The sequence below is a fragment of the Haliotis rubra genome, unplaced genomic scaffold (assembly GCF_003918875.1).
Source record: "Haliotis rubra isolate DU_JTF1 unplaced genomic scaffold, ASM391887v1 Scf107, whole genome shotgun sequence".
Taxonomy (NCBI): Eukaryota; Metazoa; Mollusca; class Gastropoda; order Lepetellida; family Haliotidae; genus Haliotis; species Haliotis rubra.
In genome coordinates, this window is record NW_025764970.1 from 2,172,485 (window position 1) to 2,191,379 (window position 18,895).

General features: G+C 39.2%; 1 protein-coding gene across 1 annotated transcript in view; it reads left to right on the top strand.

Annotated features, from left to right (window-relative positions):
* The first annotated feature begins 9,224 nt into the window (after positions 1-9,224).
* The window catches only part of LOC124279840 (calcium-activated chloride channel regulator 3A-1-like), a 37,895-nt gene continuing 28,224 nt past the window's right edge, over positions 9,225-18,895 (top strand). Inside the window, exons 1-5 of the mRNA XM_046715720.1 lie at positions 9,225-9,503; positions 11,563-11,739; positions 16,169-16,289; positions 16,826-17,115; positions 17,930-18,205. Coding sequence (XP_046571676.1) covers positions 9,345-9,503; positions 11,563-11,739; positions 16,169-16,289; positions 16,826-17,115; positions 17,930-18,205 — 1,023 coding nt within the window. The 5' untranslated portion in view covers positions 9,225-9,344. The remainder of the gene's footprint in view (positions 9,504-11,562; positions 11,740-16,168; positions 16,290-16,825; positions 17,116-17,929; positions 18,206-18,895) is intronic.

An 18,895-nucleotide genomic window follows, 5' to 3' on the forward strand; every position in this document is an offset into this window, starting at 1 on the left:
ATCGCGGCTTGTAAAATGTAATGTGTGTACGGTTGGTTGGTGTAAAATAGATTGGTTCATTAAAATCTGACGTCAGAAATGTTTCCAAATTGTTACAGATTTCAAAGATAAGGTGTCAAATGCAAGTTGTACCTATTCCATTTATTGTGAAACTTTTTTTTTAGAAAAGTATTTAGAAAAGTATAAAATAATTTCTTTTATACAGAAATCCCGATGAGTCGATAACCACGTGTATTCGAGACATAGGTCTTCTGTAAAGATGCTGACTAAGTTCATTACAATCACTATGCTTTCAGATATAAAACAGTCATATTATGATATATTTGAACTGATAATCGGAACCGTAGCTGCGCTGATTAAATCAACAGCGATGATCAACTTCTCATTGAGTGACTTCGGCTTATAAACCTGTAGGCTTATAATGATATATATTGATAATCAACCGGTCACTCAGATTCAAATCTGAGCTTTGTGAAAACATTTTTATGCAAACGTTTTCACCTGACAAAGGTGTAGCAACACCTTGTTTCCAGATGGGCAATGTTGTTTCCTGTGTAGTAAGTAAACGTAATGCTGCCAACAGATGCATACAATGCTTTGTGTAAAGAGTGTGGTCTTAAATTAAAAATGAATGATAAAATGTTTTACTAAGAAATGATTAATAGTGTAAAATCAATGTCCTTTACTGACACTGACTGATTTTGGTTTTACGCCGCTTTTAGCAATTTCCAGCAATATCACGGCGGGGGCACCAGAAATGGGCAATTGTACCCTTTCGATCCCGTTGTCTTCAGCGTGACGAGCGAACGCTTTAACCATTAGGCTACCCCACCGGAACAGTGTGGGGATATCAGGACAGTACATGTGTTCACACACATGTGATGCATATATTCACATCCTTGGAAACCGCCTAGAGTTACCATAACTGGTGATGATGTCAGTATCGCGTGTAGCCAGAGTGACTGTTGGATGACGTCCTCTCATTGAGTGCACCAGACGCTATGTCCTTAAGCAGTTTGTTCTACACCTGATGGACAGCCTGGTCCAAATATGCAAGATTCTGTATCGGGGAAACACTCTGATGTACATGAAGAACACATGTTCGCAAGGATTGAAGTCTGGGCAGGGTAGAGTTGTGATCGATTCCTATCGTAGGAAATTCATTCACGGGGCCGTGCGTTGTCATCCATATTAACCGACCTTGTGAGGACAGGATAGTTGTCCAAATGTGCCACTACAACTCTCTCCAAGATCCACCTCTGATACCTTTGGCTTCCTTCACACAATGACAGACAAGTCGCACGATAGACAATCCCACTCCACCAAATGGTATACACCCTCACACCGTTTACCGTGTTGATAGGACGGTCTACACGGGGACTGCCATCCACCAAAAATCGACCCAAACTACTTCCATTACACTATTGAGGTTATCTCAAGGATGCTAGGTTCCAGTTACGGCGTCCTCTACGCCAAGCCAAACGAGCAACTGCATAATAATTATACATCTGTTACAATTGTAGGCTCTGGCCCGATATCCTCGTATTTTCAGGAGATTTCTGACACTGCTGGGCGAATGCTACCAATGCGGTTATCAAGTCCTTTTCATCAGAGTACTTACAGCATTGCGGCGTACTAGTCTCATTAGATCCGCGTCTTTCTTTCGCATTTGTGCAGCTGTGTCAGCAGCAGATTGTGGTGTAGTGTGATGAATTGTCTAACATGTTACAGTAAAGGATATTTCCAACTTGCATTTAAGGGTACAACACCACAGGTACACGTATTCAGCAGTTTACACGTTCAGCACGTTCAGCACGAACATCCATCATGGGCAGGAATGGTTGTATAGGTACGCCCAAAATATCAGTTCTATACTCGGTGCGTCAGGGCAGGAAACAATATTCTGTGTTGCTACAATTGATTCTGGTTTTGCGATACATTTTCCAAATATTTATTTACCACTATCCAAGTGCTGCAATGTCCAATACGTGAAAGCACGGTGTGCAAAATATTATGATGCAATTACTTTGCAGCGGTATTTTCGAGAACAAGATCGCATAGTGTGACCAAAATCATTTCTTCTGAGGAGGCCCAGTTTAGACGATGACTCAATTTTATACCTTGAATGTTATGAATTTATATAAAATCTACTTCTTCTACTACTGCTGCTACCAGTATCGATGACGATGGTGATACCATTAAGTGTATGTATTCATGTCCGTAAACATATATCTTTTGCTCTTATTCCACTTATAAGATGTTATGTTAATTGTTATAAATTCATTACGGTATATTCTGCTTCATCACATCACAATCATGACATCTTTCTACCAATAATGACGAAACCGTATGATATTATGTACCGTTAGCTTTTTACACGTATTATAGCAACAAAACAAAAACAACTGTATACTGTAGATTTAAATACATACTTTCTGTAAAGCATCACCATCGTAAAGAATTATGATGGATAAACGTTTCATACCTGAAAAATATTAGTGTCTGGTGTGGGTACTCCAGGCATACAGTCCAGGCCAACCGATCCAGTTCTCAGCATTACTTGCTATTCCTTTGCTAGAATTACTGTTATAATCCTATAACAACAATAAACATGTAAGAACAGGTTCTTTGTATTCTAGACCTGCACGTTGCAGTCTATTGTAATGGAATATAACTGTAAATACATCTAGCTTCTATTTGAGCATTAGAACACTCATCAGCTGCGATAACTCTCAACCAGCGATAATAATAATTAATAATAGTATAATACAGTACTTTACTGTGCAAATCTGTTTTAAACGTTAGCTTACTTAAACATCAGTACACTGTAAAACTGAAAGCGATGTGTTTCTGAAAATGCGGATATTATAAATAAGTCTTTAGTGTCCGATCATATAATTTTTTGTGTTTGTATATATGCACGCAAAACTGATTTATTAATGTTTTACGCCGCATTATCCATTTGTGGAGAGGCATTATGCGGTTACTGTCGCTGCATACCCTTCGTTGTTTATCCTTCATTGTTTATAGGGGCGGTGAGGTAACCTAGTGGTTAAAGCATTCGCTCATCACATCGAAGAACCGGGTTTGATCCCCCACATGGGTACAATGTATGAAGCTCACTTCTGGTGTCCCCGTCGTGATATTGCTGGAATGTTGCTAAAAGCGGCGTAAAACTGAACTCACTCACTCACTCACTAACCAAGAGGTTTTAGATTTTCAGGCCAAAGATACAGGTTCGATTCTCCACATGGCTAGAATGTGTGACGACCATTTATGAATTCCCTGCTGTGACTTCTGGAATACTGCTGAGAGCTGCGTAAAACAATTCTCACCCATTCATTCTCAACTTTATATTTCATTATCTATATGTCTTTGCGATGTGACCCATCAACATAAAAGCTCTCATTGTAAACTATATCAGAATGAACAAACCATTCACATAAAGTCGTTTAGACCCTCGTCGATCTCTCAAACTAGAGAAGAAAGTGCGTTAACCAGCAAACGTGTATTATAAAATCTAACCTGACTATTGGAAACAGTTAACTCGACTTGCTTAATCCTGGAAAGGGCTCCAGATATTTTTATGATAATATCATCACCTGTGATACGTGCCCCACAGTGTGTGAAAAATGGGAGGAAAACTTTAATCTTGCCTCTCCAAACTGGAAAAATATATTTCTCCAGTATAGGTGTTGTACAAAAGATGTAAAACTTTTAGAATTTAAATTTAACTTTCTTCACCGCATAGTCTATAGCTACACTAAGAGGGAACTAAAGGTTATGAACCTAGTAAACGATGATATCTGCACTTTTGGAAAAACTGACCGGGAAGACTTAGCTCATGTTTTCCTTCAATGTGAATATGTAAAACATTTTTGAGTGAGTCTGGAACTATTTTTGAATACCCACATTAATATGGGTATAACTCTGGATACCAATGCAATTCTTTTTGGCTACCCAGAACAATATAAATTGCTGCATCACCTTATCCTACTGAGCAAAAAGCATATTTTTCTATGCATCTAAAGGGCAACACCCTATCAATGGATAAGGTTATAAATAATATCAGACAAGTTTATTCCATTGAAAGATTCATTGCTTGTAAGAACAACAAATATAATGTCTTTGAAAAAACTCACAAATAGGTCTCCACTTACAAATAGTTTTAAACTTTAAGTAGATGAATTACATATAGATGTTATTTAGTATTGGCGTTCAGCCAAAGAGAAGGCAGTGGTTGACGAAAATACGGAGAGACCCTGGAAAATGATTCATAGTAAGTACAAAATAATTACGGCACATGGCATAGTCTAGATCTGCCGTGAAATGTACAAACTGTTCACTATGCAAGGTTTTAATATTAGGGTACATGTACAATGTGAATGTCACACACACATTCAAAACTAATTACAACAACTGAAATATATTTAGTGTTTAAATATCCATTTCAGGTGCTGCCAATTAAGAGTCAGAGAGCACCTCCCATAAGGAATCTACGACAGTCACCATCTCAGATACAGTAAGAATGTCAGATCGTATTAAGTTGATTTAACCAACTGACATGGTTTTCACGAATTTAATACAACTGAACTTTGACCTATATGCTATGTTATTTACATATAAAAATATTGATTGCACATACTGTCTAAAATATGAAATGATGTTAGACTCTACTCCTTGATGTATATTTGTAATTCCAGAGATATATTTTATTGTTTGTGTGGTCAGAGAGATACTAGTGATGCTTTACAATGCTTATATTACAGTGGAGCAGAGAGTGATACAGCAGCCACTGACCCCCAGTCCTACATAGAACAACTCCATCAGAAATTACATGAACAGGAGAGAGCAACTCAAGGAAAAGGTTGACAAAATAGAAAAATTGAACAGAAAACTTGAACTTGAAAAGTTTGGGTTTGTAAATTCATGTATGATGATAAAAATTGATTGCACATTTTACAGTATTCCATCATTTCAAACATTGGCACTGATTAGCTGGAACTTTTTCATTTGTTGAATATCTTCCCAGGTTTTGTGATGTACCTTGCCCAAACAGCACAACATTGACAGACATGAATGTAAAATGAAATTGTTTCGTGCTTTTGTGTTGTGTAGATGATGGATGAAAAAAGCGACAGCTGTAAAACATACACATTGATGAATAAAAGAAAGGTATTTCATAATGGCATAGTTGTAGATGTAACTCATTTGCTGCTGTTTAATTAATAATTGATGAAAAAGAATGTATTTCATCCTGTTTGAAAAGAGTTAGTTGGGAACCAGAAAAACCAGGTAAGAGATTATGATAATGTGTAAGGGAGTAAAATATGATAAATTATTAATTGATCCAGCTGTAATTGTTGCCATTCATGTCAGACTAATCTAAAAAGATATTTCTATCAACAAAAATATTGCACCCAATATATTTTCAATTTGCATCCTCTGAAAATATTATTGTTATTCATCAGTGTTACAGTTGGAAGCTATTGTGAATGTGTCCATTGTTATTGGACTTTTAAGACACCATTTCAGAATAAACTTTTATTAACTGCACTCCAGGTGTTCGTTATTTATTTAGGCTACTTGTTTGCTGTAGTGTGAATCCTGTTATGTTAACCTGATAATATGTTCTCCTTAAAACCTCTACAATAAATCAATTTTATGGTATAGTAACACAGTATTGAAAATTGGTTCAAATATTCCCCATGAAGGTACCATAAGTCCATTTAGGTAAAATAATTATTCACCTCCAAATCAGTCAAAAAAAGAACTTGAAAAAAATCATCCAGTTTTGTCTTGCACATTGTGTCCCACTCATGTTGATTGAAATAAATGGTTTCTACATGATGATGTGGCGATTCGTTTTTCCTCTGCGATTGTAACATGCAGCTACGCGCACATCGCCATCACCAGTAGTCCTGTACAACTGAAAATAAATGCGTGAATAAGTACCCTATATCTATAAAACAGAGTCGATAGGACAAAGCATTTTAAACAGAAAAAATACCAAACAAATAATTTCATCACATGAATAATACAATTTTGTTTGGCCAGATCCACTCGAGGAGAGCTATCTTGATCTACATATTACTTATCGTGATGTGTCGTGATGTACAGTAATTATTCACCCTTCAATCCGTGGATATGCTACAAAAACATTTGTGTAGCCCTTCCCATTTCTCTGCGATTTCCCTGAACTACTGGACAGTTTCGTAATGTACCGTTCAAGGGAAATTTGAAACCAGGAAGTATACATTGAGATTTGTCGCCATTATGCGATTGTGTCCTTGCCCAATTTAGCCTCGTTTTGGTACAGATATGAATATTCATGAGGCCTCATTAAGAATGGTCTATACTAGAAATCCAATTAAACATATTCCTAAAATTCTCAATAATTTCTGGTCATACTATACTTACCTCCATTTGCAAACACTATGCCTTCTTGAACCTTTGCAGACTCTCCTTGCAGACTTTCTGCCACTGTTCAATTGTTGTATTTTCAAACATTCTTGTACATCTCTAAGCTGACAAATTACATCTGATTGTGTATACTATTGGCCTTTCGGTACGCTATTGACCTATAGCCATATGTGCCTTTCTTGAACTTTGCATCTCAAACAATCATATTAACTATATCTGATTTTATGTATCACTGGCCTACAACCTTGAAGTTTACTTTCTTCAACAAACATTGTGCCATTCTTGAACCGGTTTGTACCAGCTTGGGATAGAGTTTATCTGATTTTATACAGCAGTTCTATATAATATTGTATATCTGTACAGCCATAGAATTACTTCCTTATATTTTCAATGTCCATCTCCTTGACCTTTGTTATGAAGCCTGTACAACATGCTGATGACTGTCCATACCCATGTGATTGTACCCATTATGCTGGAATGAAAAAACAAAAACAACTTTAATAAAAATAGAGAAGAAAGTCTTGGTCCACTTTATTCACACACACAAGGTATACAACGGTGTATATGTCACTATCAGTGTACTTCAGGAAAACATGAGTCAGTGTCAAATGTTGTGAAATAGTTTAATCATATATAAAAGCCCTGTGGAAATGTGGAGAATCGAACCTGTATATTTGGCCTGAAAATCTAAAACCTCTTGGCTACCCACTGCTTTCTAAACCCGAAGACGAGGCAGTTACTTATTATCAATGGTAATTTTCATTTGGAGCATTTATTACACGCTTTTTAAAATTTGTTTATAATTTCAAACTTGCAATGATGATGTTCATGGTATCTCATAGCCAATATCCATTTTCTTATTCCGTCGATGTATTTCCGCCACACCACACAGTGGTGGTCAGTATTTATGTCTCGAACCAAACATTGTACATGACTTGGTAGAGATATATGATACCGAGCATACAGATATAATGCCTCTCAAAGAAGTTACAGATGTAAGCTACCGAGCATACAGATATAATGCCTCTCAAAGAAGTTACAGATGTACGCTTCCAAGATATAATGCCTCTCAAAGAAGTTACATATTTACACTACAAAGCATACAGATATAATGCCTCTCAAAGAAGTTACAGATGCACGCTACAAAGCATACAGATAAAATGCCTCTCAAAGAAGTTACAGATGTACGCTACAGAGCATACAGATATAATGCCTCTCAAAGAAGTTACAGATGTACGCTACCGAGCATACAGATATAATGCCTCTCAAAGAAGTTACAGATGTACGCTACCGAGCATACAGATATAATGCCTCTCAAAGAAGTTACAGATGTACGCTACCGAGCATACAGATATAATGCCTCTCAAAGAAGTTACAGATGTACGCTACCGAGCATACAGATATAATGCCTCTCAAAGAAGTTACAGATGTACGCTACAAAGCATACAGATATAATGCCTCTCAAAGAAGTTACAGATGTACGCTACAGAGCATACAGATATAATGCCTCTCAATGAAGTTACAGATGTACGCTACAGAGCATACAGATATAATGCCCCTCAAAGAAGTTACAGATGCACGCTACAAAGCATACAGATATAATGCCCCTCAAAGAAGTTACAGATGTACGCTACCGAGCATACAGATATAATGCCTCTCAAAGAAGTTACAGATGCACGCTACAAAGCATACAGATATAATGCCTCTCAAAGAGGTTACAGATGTACGCTACCGAGCATACAGATATAATGCCTCTCAAAGAAGTTACAGATGTACGCTACAAAGCATACAGATATAATGCCTCTCAAAGATGTTACAGATGTAAGCTACAGAGCATACAGATATAATGCCTCTCAAAGAAGTTACAGATGCACGCTACAAAGCATACAGATATAATGCCTCTCAATGAAGTTACAGGTGTACGCTACCGAGCATACAGATATAATGCTTCTCAATGAAGTTACAGATGTACCCTACAGAGCATACAGATTAAATGCCTCTCAAAGAAGAAGTTACAGATGTACGCTACAAAGCATACAGATATAATGCCTCTCAAAGAAGTTACAGATGCACGCTACAAAGCATACAGATATAATGCCTCTCAATGAAGTTACAGATGTACGCTACCGAGCATAGAGATGAAATGCCTCTCAATGAAGTTACCGAGCATAGAGATCTCAAAGAAATGCCAGATCTCAAAGAAGTTACAGTTACAGAGATTACAGATGCACGCTACAAAGCATACAGATATAATGCCTCTCAATGAAGTTACAGATGTACGCTACCGAGCATAGAGATGAAATGCCTCTCAATGAAGTTACAGAGGTACGCTGCCGAGCTTACAGATATAATGCCTCTCAAAGAAGTTACAGATGTACGCTACCGAGCTTACAGATATAATGCCTCTCATAGAAGTTACAGATATGTGCTACCGAGCTTACAATAAAACTAACGTGTTCGCGAAAGGATTACGAATGTCATGGATTATCAGCTGCACCCGAAAACCAAGAGCCCAAATTTAAGCTTTCTGAAGACTTGTTTGTACCACACCTAGCAAGATGAAAAGTAGAAGCCTCGATTCGGACCACGAAGCAGTAACATGATATCGGGATGAAAAACGCCGTCATGTAAGTGATCCTGGTGCGTCGCTTGGATGCTTCCAGTAATATGTATCCGCTGTTCAGTGAAATGTGTACCTCACCATTAATCCTTTTCAAAAGACGTACACTTTTGCGCGATAGAATAGCCTTCCCCGGGAGTGTTCGGGAGCCGCTAAGTGTATATATAGTGTGAGCGTCACTCATCTCGCATTTTTTTCAAATTGCAGTCTCTTCATCCTGCGTACAGTCTACGCAACGGGCCAGTGACACAGGGATGCTACTAACCAACAAGTGTGCTTCGTTCACTCAGACACTGTAGACATGGGTGTGCAGGGACGGATATGCTGGGCGGTGGTGGTGTTGACGTTGTGCATGGGGGCCGATGTCGTAGCCGTGACGTTTGAAAACAATGGGTACGATTTACTGGTGGCCATCCACAGAAATGTTACACAGGATCCGCGGATGATAACACAGCTACAGGTGCGTTGTACATAGTCGTGGTTATGTGCTGTATAGACCTGATGGAGACCTTACTCCTTCTGTTGACGTGTTACCGTGTAAACACTATGAGTTGTGTGTAGATATAGGTGTCTTTATAGTGGAACACGTCAACACTACCAGTAGTATGTAGATACAGGTGTCTACACAGTGGAACATGTCAACACTACCAGTAGTATGTAGATACAGGTGTCTACACAGTGGAACACGTCAACACTACCTGTAGATACAGATGTCAACACAGTGGAACATGTCAACACTATCAGTAGTATGTAGATATAGGTGTCGATATAGTGGAACATGTCAACACTATCAGTAGTGTGTAGATATAGGTGTCTACACAGTGGAACACGTCAACACTACCTGTAGTATGTAGATATAGGTGTCTATATAGTGGAACATGTCAACACTATCAGTAGTGTGTAGATATAGGTGTCTATATAGTGGAACACGTCAACACTATACGAGTAGTATGTAGATACAGGTGTCTACATAGTGGAACATGTCAACACTACCAGTAGTATGTAGATACGGGTGTCTACACAGTGGAACATGTCAACACTACCAGTAGTATGTAGATACAGGTTTCTACATAGTGGAACGCGTCAACACTATACGAGTAGTATGTAGATACAGGTGTCTACACAGTGGAACATGTCAACACTACCAGTAGTATGTAGATACAGGTGTCTACACAGTGGAACATGTCAACACTACCAGTAGTATGTAGATACAGGTGTCTACACAGTGGAACATGTCAACACTACCAGTAGTATGTAGATACAGGTGTCTACACAGTGGAACATGTCAACACTACCAGTAGTATGTTAGGTGAGGCGAGGTGAAATTGGGTTTTACGTCGTGCTTGAGACGACGTGCATGCGTGTGTGTGTGTGTATGTGCGGCTGCTTGTACTAGCCCAGACTCAAGCTGGTTTTATAGTGCTACCCCACTGAGATACCATGCCGCAGTGAAGCATGAATACCCCACTCAGACACATTATACTGACTCCGAGCCGACCAGTCCTTGTTGTACCCATTAATGCCGAGCGCCAGGCAGGGACCAACAAGTACCATATTTTAACGTCTTTTGGTATGACGCGGTCGGGGATCGAGGATCGAACCCGCGACCTTACGCTCTCCGGGTGGACGCTCTAACCACTACACCACGGAGGCGGTCGTGCAGTATGTAGATACAGGTGTCTACACAGTGGAACATGTCAACACTACCAGTAGTATGTAGATACAGGTGTCAACACAGTGGAACATGTCAACACTACCAGTAGTATGTAGATACAGGTGTCTACATAGTAGACACATGTCAACACTACCTGTAGATACAGGTGTCTACATAGTGGAACGTGTCAACACTACCTGTAGATACAGGTGTTTACATAGTGGAACATGTCAACACTTCGAGTAGTATGTAGATACAGGTGTCTACACATAGGGATGTTTCGACATTAAGAGTTGTATGTACATACGATATTGTATATTGTACATATTTTTAGTTAATTTGTTTTATCAGTGTCTCATAAGCCAATGTTATGGCTGGGTGATATGTTTTATATAAGCATTTGAAATGTTGTTTTACCTGTAACATATCATGTGACACTTTAATCAAATATATTTCTGTCTGTCTGTCTATCGGTCTGATATCCTACACACAGCAATGGGTAACACTTTGACACGCCTGTCCATTACATGTCTGCCATTACATTCTTAAGTATTACTGAAGCCTTGCTTGTTGTAACATTTATAATTGATCAAGCAACCTTTGAGCAAGGTATACTCTTTGAAAGTATCGTAGAAAAAAGATCATTATTGTATTTCGAACGTTGAGTAATGAAGACACCAAAGATTCTTCAGTAAGGGAAGGGCGGTTGTTGGAAGTGTATGGATCCTGTATCATCCCAAATTCGTGCACTGGTCTAAATGCGAGAAGCCGTTTTCATTTTTCACATTTTGTCCTGAACCATCTAGAACGTTATGTGTATTTATAGCTACAAATGGGCCATAGATCTATCAATGATCTTTTTCAGAGCATGTTTACCTCTGCCTCGGACTACCTGTACACTACAACCCGGAAGTTCACCTACATTAGACGTGTGACCATCTTAGTACCAGACACGTGGACCAAAGATCCAAGCTGGAAAGACGAAGGGGAGATAACCTTTACTGATGCAGATGTCAGAGTGGATTCGTCTCACTCTCTACAGGTAATATTTAGGGCTATTATTTATGAAAGAATTGGCATATTATATTTGTCATTTTCACAACCTTACCAAACAATACCATTTTCTTCCATATCAGCTAAAATAATGTTATAAGCATGTGGTTTATGTTGTGTATTGCCTCTCGCGGTGATGTAATGTTGTACTGTGATGTGACGTAGCAGCTGAAACAATGATGATTGTAGTCTTTGAAGCATCGATTATGACGTTGTAGTATGTCATGTATCCCGACTGCGTGCAACGATTGTGTAGTTCATTATGAATCCCGATTCAATGCATCCTCATTGTATTCCGCGTGCATCGACTCACTCATCTATTATGGTATTATGACGCCACAGGTCAATCGTACATTACACAAATAAATATGAAAATATAGCAGTTATACATCAACTGAAGTATAATGAGTGAGTGAACGAGTTTAGTTTTAAAGGCACAATGTCACACATTTTCGACAATATGTTGGCCTATGTTTTATATATTGGGGGCATTTGTACTTGAGGCGAGCAGCTTCCAAACAGATAATACATGCCCTATATGGAATGTAAACGATTGCTTTATAGGATATTCGTAAACAGCGCTCCAAGGGAATAACTCTATGGGGTTCGCTTGAAATAATATTCGGCCGGTAGAGGGCGCGAGAGTCGATTTAATGCAACGCTGAATTAATTCATTCGAACGTGTTAATTTAATATTGTAATCTAAATACGTATTTTTTGGAATAAATTACATGTACATGGTAGATTCCCCGAGGCTGATAGTTAGTATGATTGAGAGAAATGCATTATGGTTTTTTAGAGGCATGTGGTGTGACACTCTGCCTTTAAGCCACGTTTAGCAAAATTAATATTCCAGTAATATCACGGCGGGGGACACCAGAAATGGGCTTCACACAGTGTACCCATGAGGGGAATCGAACTCGGGTCTTCGGCGTGACGAGCGAACGCTTTAACCACTAGACTACCCGCTCAAAAGCGGACCTATGAATCGCAGTCTAACTCGAAATCTAATAAACATATAATACACAGTGAAACGCTGATCATAATAGAAACATCGGACCAACGCTATAAGATCTTTTGCAGAATTTGTGTCCTAAAAATTAAAAAGTGTGTAACAAACTATCAGTGAAATATTGTCACAGAGAGATCGTCTGAATCCAACTCTGATTCTGAACAACTGCTGTCCACTCTGACGACGACTGGCCTAATGGTGGCATGGCCTGAAGCACTCTCTTGCCAGTATTTAGTTTCAATATCTTTTTCCACTTTTTCAACACATCTCTGCCATTTTTCTTGCAAGATGTTACTGATGGATTGCTGCACGTTTCTGCACATCACCAAGTTTAAAGGTGGCGTTATTTCTTCCCACTTCGGACTTAATGATACCCTAGATCCGGGGTTTCTTTCACCCATTCTTTAATATTGCACTAAGGTTACCTTAGTGACTTACGATCATCACCTTAGTGCTTTGTGAAAGGAGGCCCAGCTCTATGGGGTTAAGGTCATAATGGTAGGGGGAAGACGAAGCACTTCATGACCATGACTCGTTAAGTATTGGTGAACCTGATACACGGGGTTATTTTTATTTCCTTATTAATTCCGTACAAAACAGGTTTTGTTACCTTTAATGGAATTGACAAACCATTTTTTCTCAAGCCATGCCAACATACCCCCCTTCCTGCTGTCCCCGTCCCTGACCACCAAGGTTTTGGGCGGCAAGGCGTGAACAAGCTGTTTTCGTAGCCATTCTAAAAGCACCTCTCATAGTCACGAATGTCTTGGATTTTGCTTTAAATACAAGCGAAACCCAGGCAAACCCCCCTGACTTTTACATCCTGCATGTCACACAATCAAACGCTCACCCTTGCCAAGTGGGAGTTTTCGTACGCATGTTTCTGTTGATGTACTTGCAACCCATTGGGTACCTACGGTGTGACTGGCATTCTCCCACGTTTCATCAACAGATTCGAAACCTTCATTGCGTTTTTGCCTAATTGCTCGCAAGTCAGGGACGTAGCTACCATTATCAAAAAACCTGGGCTTACACAAGACTGTTGCCAAACAGGTTGGGCAAGTCCTCAATACTATCTAAATATAAAGCTGTGCAACCTATCGGGCTTACACGAAACAAATGGCTTGCTACGCGCTTGCTAGTAACTATTTCGTAAGCAAATAATGTCGGATCTTTCAGAGAGAACACGCGTATTCTTCCCGCTAATCTTTTTATAACGAAACCCAAATTTATCTAGCAATAACCATAACTGATGTATGCAGGGAATGGTCAGTCTCCATGTGCTTCTTTAAAACACGCAAGGAAAGGAATTTATTTTCGCCAATTAACCTCCTAATAGCATTCCGAACAAGTTATTTTTGAACGAATCAAGTTTTTCTACTTTCACTGGTTTTGAGACAGCCCCTTCAGGGCCCACTTGCACAAAGCGATCCTAGCGCTACGACTATCTGGGGTATTCTCGGGACGTGGAAACCCTGTGTCGTGTAAAAACAAAGTCCAGACAAAAAGTGTCCACTTCGTGCGAATGGGTTACTGAGCTAATTAACGCCAGACAATAGACAGAGAGTGTGATTGCAAGACTTCGGGCAATACTAGATTGTGAAGTTATATGGAAACGAAACAAGTTTCTTTTTTTCAGTTTTAATAAATAAGACACTGTGTCGGCAAACACAATGACTCTGATGTCCCCACGGTCCAATCTGACTACCTCTGTGACCTGGTTCCTACATTTGTCTCTGAAAACAGTCAATATGATCTCCGTAATAGATATATGCTACAAACAATAAATTAAAGGGCTAAAATATATGAACAATCGTTCCTTCCTGACTCAAGTAAAATTTAGAATTCATACCTAATAATTTCGTATTCGCTAATTCAATCGGTGAATTCAAATCTCTGCTTAAAAATGATGAATCAAATATTTATCTAGATCTGAATTATGGCAGTCGGTTCTGTCAGATCGTACACTGTCAACTTAAGCTCTGCTGTAGTGATTTGAATGCGAAAGTAACTAGACACATTTCTAACAACCCTGGACGCGCTTGTGAATACCACAATGAAGATACTGTTTACTATCTTTTTACATGTAAGTTATACACTGCTGTTGGAAATAATACCTCTTCCTATGTAAATGGCCATAGCCTCCAAACTGTGTTATACGGAATACCTCCAGCTAACAACGGTGTCAATAAGAACATAACAGAGTCCCTGCATCAATACATCTTTAAGTCCTAACAATTTGATAAATTATTCTATACTAATATATGTAAACAATAATAAATGAAGTGTAACTGCAGGCTCAAGGTTTATTAGCACCTACCACGCACATATATGATTCTATTTGTCGTTTTGTGTATCAGTTCTTGTGTGTTTTGTTTAAATGATGTATGTACTGGTGAGATATGGATACAAGCAAAGTTCTACTTGTTTACCAAACCAGATTCTTCAGGAATAAAAATATGTTTAAACCAAACATTTTCTGAGTGAACTCACTCACCTATCATAGTCACATGCTTACAAGAGTGAACAGAGTTCATGAAACCTTAACAATTCCGGATAACAGTTCACATTTTAACACTTCCCAGTTCATTAATCCCTTACAAAAACAACAGACGACATCAAAGGTACACCGTCTGTCCACGTCCTGCGAATGCAAAATTTCAGGTTGTTCACGTCCTGAGAATGAAACCGTGAACCGACTATCTTAAGCCTATGTTGGAGAATGGGAGTTGCAATCATTGTAGCGCTAAGATCGCTTTGTGCAAATGAGCCCAGGTGTGATACTGTTGGCTAAAAGGCCATTTCTGCTGCTCTGTACGTGTTTTCATTGTCGCTCAGACATCCCAACAGCACAAGCTGTGCGTTTTACATATTTAGAAATTGCATGTGTGAGTCCACTCCTCTGTGATTCAGCCTTGAAACAATCATAGACTTTGTAAATAATAGACGTAACTTCATGCGGGTCTTATATCGTGTTTATCTCTCAGCAGAGGTAGGTGAATCAAAACCTTTGTCGGCACGTGTTCACGTGCTTCTAGTTCCTCTCTTTGCACTCCTGCCTCGTAAGAAATATTGACATGTGACAATATTTTGATGATAGTTAATTCTGCAAAAGAAACTCACAGAGTTGGACATATGTCTTGATTATGTTCAGCGTTTCACTGAGTATTACATGTCAAATACTTTTCGAGTAATTTTGCACTTCATCGGTCCGCATTTGAGCCAATAGTAAACGCCAAGTGCCCGATAAACTACGAAACAGAAGATTCCATATTTTGGCCTTGTGAACAAGATCATAAAAAGATTTTGAAAGGCAGCTCTTGCTACAAAGAAATTCTTACATGTTATCATACAGTGTATTTTTATTATTTCGACACAGTAAATTAATTCTTCATTACATTCACAGGGCAATACTCCCTACACGTTCCAACCAGGGCAGTGTGGGCAGCCAGGACGCTATATCCTTCTGACACCCGACTATGTGCTGGACAAAGACAACGGTCGTGACATCAATTATGGGGATGCAGGTAGGTGGAGTGTTACCCCTGACAACCAACAATAAACTGGAAAAAACCCCAGAACAGAGCACTCCAGCCACCATCATTGCTAATTAATCCTATCTGCTATGTATACTTTGTTCTGCCTCCTCAACTTAATCTCTGTTACATATCTATAAGTCGGTTCTGTGCTGTATTACTTCAAAATTTCTACTTTTTGTTCCCCCTCATTTTTTAATAAGTGTACTACCCCGTCGCCGAAATACCTTAGTTGTGCGACGTTATAATGAAGCAAATACCTATAACAGCTGTATTACTTCACTCTTGCTTCACTGTGTAACAATCTATACCAAAACGTCGCATCATAACAAAGAAATTTGTTATCCATACAAGTATCGTACCTTTCTTATTATTCATCAACTTCTAAAATGCCAATCAAACAGATCACAATGTGCTTCATTTGTATTTTTTACTAAGCTAAAGTATATGGTACGTTATTTACACATTCTTATGTTTAGTAAACGCCGCACTCTAATTTGTTCATGATTTTGTTTCCAAACACGAAGGTCGTGTTCTGGTGCACGAGTTCGCCCATCTAAGATTTGGCGTATTTGATGAGTACGGCATCCCCGGTAGCCGCCAGCACCCAGTCTATTACGTAGATGACACAGGGAAGACCGTACGCCCCACTGCCTGCTCCACCGACATCACCGGTAACTTTATCAATGAAGTGAAAGACTCCAGCTGCGAACCTGTTGACAGTAAGGATGTGGTGAATAAAGACTGTTACTTTCTCCCAAACGCCTTCGACAACACGGCCACAACGTCTGTCATGTATGCCCAGTTCTTGAAGGAGGTAAACAGATTGAGTTGAGTTGGGTTTTACGTCGCATCGGCATTATTTCAGCCATATAGCGACGACGAGATCAAGTATTCATTCATAAGCATTTTTCCGATTTGAATTCCAGAATAATGTTTTTGTTCGCGAATGCATAACTCAATTTGTTGATTACAGCTTAGAAAATCTCCAGAAACATATACACGTGTTTGTAACTAAATGGATGGCCAGGCACCAGCGTTCGAAACTTAGGTCCTTAGCCCCGAGGCCAACTGAAAACCATTCACTCCCACAGCTATTGTTTTCTGCAGGTCCTTATGACCGACGGCTTTTTCATCCCCCAATAACTAAGAGAATTATTTCCATATTAAAATATAGGGCCTACACATTCTGATCAGGAACCACAACTTTTTATGGTTCTGGGTCCTTAGGGCCTGCAGCTTTTCAGGGTTCAGGGCAAACACTGTCAGGCTAGGTAACTTTGGTGAGTGCATATCATCTATCCCAGTGTTACTGGACATTGCTTTTATATAAGTCATTGTCTGATTGTGATTTGATCATTCATACACCAGTGACCAGTGCCATTTAGCCGGAATAGCTGGGGGCTAACATCAACCATATTGCGTTTATTTCGTTCGTAATACGGAATACGTTGCAAGCTTGGAAACTGACACAAACAATTGCCCTTGAAACTATCAACTATTACGCAAGAAAATATGCATTGATTGTGCCATTGCTTCTTTTCTTGCAGTTCCAATAGTAATAAAAGTTAAGTTGTTAAGTTTAGAATACATTATATCTCCGAAAACTGACGCAACATTTTACCTTCTAGGTGGTTCACTTTTGCGAAAGTGACCCTGACAGTGGTAGAATGGACTTGATTCATAACCCCAATGCACCAAACAGGCATAACAAAATGTGCAGCGAAAGGGGAACTTGGGACGTCATCAAAGAACATACAGACATAAAGGGAGGTAACCCTGTGGACATTAGTAACCGAGCCCCACAGTTCAATGTTGTCTATCGCCAGAGAGAGCCGGTTGGCAACACAACCATTTGTGGACGTAGAATCGTTCTTCTGTTAGATCTCTCGGGGTCGATGAAAGAGGTAAGCAACTATTTCACGCATCTTATTGAATACTTTTATTGTCTTGATAAAGTACGCGATCATGACATGTAAATGTGCCGCTTAGTATGAGAACAAATAAATACATGTTTATGACAAACATTCAATGCAAGAACGCCTCTTTAACACTTGCCACATCCCACAATTTGCATGTCTAATGAATTAATGCCATAAAATTCGAGCTAATTTGCGAGATGACATTTAATCTTATCTTGTATAGGATAGATTTTGCTGGAATGAAACGAAAGTAGGATTAGGGACAAAATGTACCAGAACAGAAATTGCTCAATAATTGATGACACAAATACAATTATTGGTCCCTGGTGTTTCCATGTAATCATCTTGTATATTAACAAAACAGACATTTTAATGATATTGCCATGACTCCATGACTGTGACAGAATTCCAGATACTTCAGACTGCGGCAAATGGCTGATCGGATCATCAGGGACATTCTACCTGTCGGCACAGAAGTGGGGATCGTGGTGTATTCCAATTCTGCCAGAATCTGGGCCAACATGCGTTTCATCACATCCCCTGCGGACAGACAGATGCTGGCCCGGGGTCTGCCGGACATAAATGACTATGCTGGTGCTACAGCTATAGGATTAGGTCTTCTAAAAGCCATCGAGGTACAGATGTATGATTGTCTTTCTCATAAACATAACACTG